The sequence below is a fragment of the Trichechus manatus genome, unplaced genomic scaffold (assembly GCF_000243295.1).
Source record: "Trichechus manatus latirostris isolate Lorelei unplaced genomic scaffold, TriManLat1.0 scaffold00065, whole genome shotgun sequence".
NCBI classification, from domain to species: Eukaryota; Metazoa; Chordata; class Mammalia; order Sirenia; family Trichechidae; genus Trichechus; species Trichechus manatus.
The window spans coordinates 11,713,432-11,720,374 of record NW_004444001.1 but is presented as its reverse complement, the minus strand read 5'-3'; the positions used below and the strand labels follow the sequence as shown (position 1 = coordinate 11,720,374).

General features: G+C 45.3%; 1 protein-coding gene across 2 annotated transcripts in view; it reads left to right on the top strand.

Annotated features, from left to right (window-relative positions):
* The window catches only part of CLIC5 (chloride intracellular channel 5), a 199,887-nt gene extending 192,950 nt beyond the window's left edge, over window positions 1-6,937 (top strand). For both annotated transcript variants that reach the window (XM_004379519.2, XM_004379520.2), the window contains exon 6: window positions 5,916-6,937. In XM_004379519.2, the coding sequence (XP_004379576.1) occupies window positions 5,916-6,083 (168 nt within the window). In that variant the 3' untranslated portion in view covers window positions 6,084-6,937. The remainder of the gene's footprint in view (window positions 1-5,915) is intronic.
* The last annotated feature ends 6 nt before the right edge of the window (window positions 6,938-6,943 follow it).

Sequence of the window (6,943 nt, the reverse complement as noted above, 5' to 3'; positions counted from 1 at the left end):
CCGCATCTCTGCTTTGCCAGCTACTCCCTGTTAGGCTCTGCCAAGAGGGGCTGCCAGAGAGAACCTGCAAGGCTGGAGGAGGGCACTATCCACCTGTCATTTTTCAGCTGAAGTCCTGGGCTGGAAATGCATGCTTTGCTCAAACCAGAGCACACACAAGCTTGAGTTGAATCTATTTAAGTGTGTATGCACTGATGCCCCCATGGACCTCGGTTAAAGCTGGAAACCGGGAGGGATCATGTAGGCCCATGTTGATGGGCTAGACAAATACAGTCTATTAACATGAAGACACTCTGGGTTAGGGGGCCAATCCAGTGGTCACTTATAGGTCCAGCCACACTATGTCTATTAATACTGCATGCTTTCTTTCCCCCTAAGCCTCCTTGATTCTCCTTTTCCTAAGGAATAAATGGCACCGGTAGCGATGACAGGCTTCCAGTTCAGACCCACTGTATCAGAGTGTTATGAAGGAAAAAGCCCCATTCTAGGAGTCAGGAAACCCAAGTTCCAGTCCTATACCTGTCACCAACTAGCAGATCATCTAGGGCAAGCCAACACCTCATCTTTTTGGAATTCATTTTTCTCACATCTAAAAAGGAGGGATATGGCTTATGTTCCTTCTTGCCTCCATTTCGCTTCCTCCTTCCCTCCTTCTTACCTTTTTTCTTACTTCTCTGTTTGTTGAATAAGGTAAACAAATGGATCTCCCAGGCCCTGTGCTTCATCCTATGATTCCTTCAGTTCCTTCCAGCCCTAATTGACTAAGTCAAGCCCCCCTTTTTGGATGAAGTTCAGTGAGTGGTTCACTCGGAGGAGCTGGGGATCAGAGACAGGATGGCCTGCGAGGGAACAAAGACTGGGCCTCGCCTCATGTCTCCTTGGATTTCTGCTGATCCAGCTTATCAGATCCCAGAGACCTGGCAAACCTCTGAAGTTCAGAAAGAGCCAAGGGGGAGCCAAGTCAGGCCTCCAGTTTGGCTTCAGATGCCAAAACTTAATCTGGGCTGTGGGAGCTAACTGTTTTCATATGAAAGAGCAAATTCAGAACATGAGCATGGACGTTCCTGCAGACGTCACAGCTTTGTGTGTACACCCTCTCTCTCTCTCTGTCTGACTCTCTCGCTCTTGCTTTTGCTGTTGCTGTCGCTTTCGCTCTCTCACTCTCACTCCCACTTGGCTAACTTTCAGGTCCATCTTCATCCATGGAAGCTGAGTTCCTCTGGCCCAGGCGCTCACTGGGAGCTCGTTTAAACTTTCACTGTCTGGCTCCCTTCTAGTTCTCATTTCCCCGAGCACAACCAAAGTGTGAAGGGACAACGGCCAAGACCCAGGGTGACTGCTCTAGGTGGAGAGGCCATCTGCAGCCTTTAGTAGCCAGGGTTGGGGCCCTCACTCAGCAGAGTGGCCATGGTCACCCCTGCGGCACACAGGAAGGGAAACACAAACACAAATATATTTCATAAATTGCACTTGTGCCATTTTAAAGCCAATATTACATCCTTTAAAACCCTGAAAATAAAAATTCAGCATGGAAAGACTGGAGGCTGCTCTATCTAATCAGTTTGGAATTGTGAAAAGTATTTCTGGATGGATGCCGTGACCTTACTCTGGGCCTGTTTCATCCACACCGGCAAATTCTGGCAACGTCCCATGGTCAGGGCACCACTCCGGAATGGATTTGCTCTTTAGCCAAGACAGCTCTTCTCAAAGGCTTTTTGGGCAAATGCAGAGGGCCGTCATCTTGGCAGTGAGCAGAAGGAGGCTGAGGAGAACCAGTGGTGGGTGTTGCCCTCAGCATTTGCTCACTGACCTTTGCTTATTAGCCATACTTAAGCTGGACAGAAAATTGTGTGGTGGTTTCTTTGGTGGCTACACCTAACCAGTTATTTTAACCAAGATAATTTAATATAAAAATTATTAAGTAAGTACTGAAGAACTGGGAAGGCAAAATACACCGTGAGTTTGCAACTTCAGGAAGCAGCTACCACCCCGAGGGTTAGGGGAACAAAGGGAAGAGGTTGGAATTAATAAAACTTAGAAACTTACATAAGGGGCCCTGTAGAGCTGCAACTAGAACCTCCGTGGTGAGGGTGGTGCTGCTTAGCTGGTGTTGGAGTCTGAGGGCAACAGAGGGGCCCACGGGGCTGGGACACAGACTTCTGAAGAGGGAGCACTGTTTGGGCACTGGCCTCTCTGAAGGGGTGTGATGGAGCTGGTTCTGTGAGTGTTGGTAAAACAGTAAACTGGATTCAGCTGATGTTACTAGAACAGACTGAAGACTGACAGGAACAGGAAGTTACAGAGGAATGCAAGTCCCTTCTCCCTCCTCCAGGTTTGCAGGCTCTCTCTGGCGCCCCCTCTTGGCAGAGCCTAACAGGAAGTAGCTGGCAAAGCAGAGATGTGGTTTGCACAGTCCCAGCCCCAGAATCACAAAGATGCAAATAGAGGGTAGGTTTGGCGACAAGCAACAATTGCTTAGAAACAGGCATGCAAATAATTCTGAGTAGGCTGATTTCTTTATCATGTGCATAGGATTGAGTGGCAAAATTGAAAGAACTGTGGATTAGAACGCAAGGACTTAATAAATATTAGTGATTACTCAATAGATATTGGTTGAATTAATTAATGTCCTTTGTAACATTGGATAAGTCACTTAATCTCTAATGAGTTTAGTTTTCTCTTTGCTAAGGATCTTCAGTCTTTAGAATTATGTAATTTTATTATATATGACACAAGAGGCACTTTGTCTGCTGTTAGAATAACTGAGGATGAAAAAGATGAAATACATCTGTTTATTGAATCCCTACTTATTTAACCTCCTTTTGCCTTACTTTTCTCATCTGTAAAATGGGAATGAAATAGACTCCTCTTTATAGGGTTATTCAGAGATTTAAGTCACTTGCAAAGTGCTTAAAGCAGTGCCCGGAACAGAGCAAACATTAAGTAACTTTTCCCTATTGTTATTACTTTTATCAACATCATTATTGATATTATCAAGAGGTAAATGGTGAGATGGATTGACACAATAGCCACAACAGTGAGATGGATTGACACAATAGCCACAACAAGGGACTCAAATAGACCAACTATCATGAAGATGGTGCAGGACCAGTGTCTTAGCTTGGGTTCTCTAGAGAAGCAAAACCAGTGAAGCATATATATATATATATAATATGTAATTACATACAGAGACAGAGAGACAGAGATTTATTTCAAGAAAATGGCTCATGCAGTTGTAGAGGCTGGCAAGTCCGAAGTTCATGAGTCAAGTGTTAGGCTGGAGGCTTCTCCTGACTCACGTAGCTGCAGGGGCTGATGAACCCAAGACAGGCAAGTCAGATGGCAGGCACTGGCTCATAAGCTGCGAAGGCCGATAAATCCCAAGATGGGCAGGCAATATAGCAGGCAGCTGGTTCAAGTTCCAAGAACCAGAGATCAGATGATGATGAGCTGGATGCAGGATCCAGAGCAAGCAAGAGAGCTTTTTCAGAACGTCCATATATATAACTGGATGTAGGCTACACCCCTGAGGAAACTCCCCTTACAACTGATTGGCTGATCACATCAGATCACATCAGAGAGGTGATTACATTACATCACAAAATGGAGGATGACTACATCATTACATAACTGCCAAATTACATCATTACATAACTGCCAAACCACCGAGAATCATGACCCAGCCAAGTAGATACACAACCTTAACCATCACGACTGGGTAACATTTCATTCTGCTGTACATAAGGTTGCCATGAGTTGGAGCTGACCTGATGGCAACTAACAACAATGACAACAAAAGAGAAGTGAAGAATCTGTGGTTCCTGTCCTTACACCGCTCACAAGCTAGGGAAGAGAGACAAGATACTAAAATAGTAATTGTGATTCAAAATAGAATATAGCTTAGTATCACAACAGGAGTTCAAAACTGGGGCAGGAGCGTGGAAGGGAAAAAAATGCATCCCCCTTGGGAATGTGAACCTACTTACAAGACTGAGCTTTTCCTGTACTAGGTGATTGTTGCTGTTTTACTCAATGCAGCTCCCTGAGGACCTTGCACATCACTGCCACCGAAAAAAGATGAAAGCCCAGAGTGGCTGATCTTGGGGTTTTTCTAAGTGGGAAGATCCCTGGGTCAGTGGTCTGGGGCCTTCTCTAGAAAGAAAGCAGAGGAAGCAGAGTCAGTGCTTCAAGAGAGGAAAGACTCTCTGCTCTTTCTCCCAGCTGCCCCGAGGATGAGGGGCAGGGCCATCTCATGTGCAGGCCCCAGTGCCAACTGGAAATAAGGGGCCCCTAGTTAAAAAATTATTAAGACTGTCAAAATGGTGACACCAGAGCTTTAAACCAAGAGTGAGTGAGAGCCCTTCTGAGTTCAAGGTCCTGTGCAATAGGCCCAATGTCCAGGCAGCCGGCCCTGCCTAGAAGGAACTACCCTGGCCCTGCCATGAAGGAAATGGATGCAATGGGTAGAAGCTGGGCCTCAATGCCCTCTGTGACCTCTTCTGACTCTTGTATTGTAATAATAGGTAATACTTACTGTGTGCCAGGCATTCCTCTAAGCATCTTATGTGTATTAACTAATTTATTCCCCCAAGGTAGATCCTATTACTACCTCCATTTTAGAGATAGGGAAATTGGGGCTCAGAGAGGTTATGCAAGTTGCCCAAGGAGTGGAGTTAAGTGGTGGAGCCAGGGTTGCCAGTCCAGTCAGTTAGGATCCTGAGCCCATGCTCTTAACAACTATGCTATACTTTCTCTTAACATGAGCACTACTTCCACAGAATTCTCCTCGTCTTCCCTGGCCAAGTATAGTAAGCCATGGAGCGAATAGGAATCACTATTTGTTCACTCCCCGTCATGCCCTGAATCTACGTTTACATTCTAACATCTTACTTTCACGTTGTAGTTTTGTTTTTTCTTTTTCCTTACATAAGTAGGTTACTTACGTAAAACAAAGTGGATAAAGGAAAAATTAAAAAAAAATTGTAATTCTACAAGTCAGACATAACCACTGGTAATACATTGGTATATATTCTTCTGATTATTGTCTATAGTTCTCCAAATGCATCATACTGCACTTTGTACTTAATGATCCACCTTGAAGAGTTTGCTCTGTCTCCAAATATTCCTTTACAACATCATTTTTAATGACTCATCAGTGTGCCATTATACTTATGTACCATAATATATTTATCCATTTATGTATTGTTGTGTGCCATTTTTGCTATTCAAAATAGTCCTGTGATCACATTTGTGTAGCTAAATTTTTGTGTACATCATCATTATATCCTAAGGAAGAATTCCTATGAGTGGGATAAAAAAGAAGGGGTCAAAGAGCAGATTATATTTACTTAACCACCAACTGCCATCCAGTCGACTCCAACTCATGGTGACCCCGTGTGTGTCAAGGCAGAATTGTGTTCCACAGGGTTTTCAGTGGCTGATTTTTTGGAAGTAGATAGTCAGGACTTTCTTCCGAGGCACCTCCGAGTGGACTTGAACCTCCAACCTTACAGTTAGCAGTCAAGCCCGGTAACTCTTTGTGCCATCCAAAACAAAAAAACCAAACCCATTGCCATTGAGTAGAACTGCCCCATAGGGTTTCCAAGGCTGTAGTCTTTACGGAAGCAGACTGCCACATCTTTCTCCCACAGAGTGGATGGTGGGTTCGAACCACCCATCTTTCTGTTAGCAGCTGAGCGCTTTAACCACTGTGACACCAGGGCTCATTCTGCACCATGCAGGGACTCCTATATTTACTTAAGAAATATAAAATAAAAAGAAGGCAGCACTGCCATCTGGCATTACAGCATTGCAGACGTTTTCCTGCTGTGCACACGCTGGATCATGCCACTAACACCCTCTCATGGTCTGTTTCATGCATTCACTCCATCTCTGTTCTGCCATCTCTGTTCTAGACTGTAGCCAAGAAATACCGCAACTACAATATCCCAGCTGAGATGACAGGCTTGTGGCGATACCTCAAGAATGCCTATGCCCGGGATGAGTTCACCAACACCTGCGCAGCTGACAACGAGATTGAGATGGCCTATGCGGACGTCGCCAAGCGCCTCAGCCAATCCTGAGCATGGCCATCTTGCCCCACCACTGCTCAGAAGGATTCAATCTCTCCAAAGGACTCCAGCTTCGCGGCCTACTCTTCCACATTGCCTTGGGGAATGTTTTTTTTTTAATCACAGCCACATCTTGCTGACATCATTGGAACTCCAGCCTGGTCTCTTATGAAGGTCAACACCATACCCTGCCTCATCACTCAAGAACTGGCCAGCAGAAACAGTAGAGACAGTCAACCTCTCAGCTTGCCTGCCCGATCTGGGTTCACTGTATTTGGGGTCAGTGTTGGAAAACCCACATTCCCAACAATTGTCACTGGCCTCTTCTGCAATATCAAAATTTCTTCTGAGATGAAATAGAAAAATACAACACTGGCTCCTTTTCCACACTCCTCCTTGTCAGTAACTCCAAAGGCCAAGGACAAATGCCATCTTCCTTTGTATTAGAAAGAGTTCTGCTGCTCTGTTAAGGGAGACAGTGGAAGTGAATGGAAGAGGACCAAGCTGGCTGTGGATTTTGGCATCTGGCAAACACACGTTCAGCCACTACTTTCTGACACACCTGGCATTGGGCACGGATGGCAAGACTGGGAAATCACTCCAGACACTCCATTCTCAATTTGCTGAAGTGATGGGCATGTTGCAATACTGCTGCACACATGGCCGACACTGATCCTGGTTTTCATGCTGTCCAGATCTTGCCAGGAAAGGAAATTAGCATGCAGTTTCAGACTGGGATGACTGGGAAGGTGAGGGTAGGGGGGGCAGTGTCAATGCCAAAAGGCCCACAGGGTCTACCAGCCATGGTTTGCTTGCTTAGTGGTAGTTGTTTCATTGGAGATGACATGCTTGGGTTTGACTATGTTTATCAA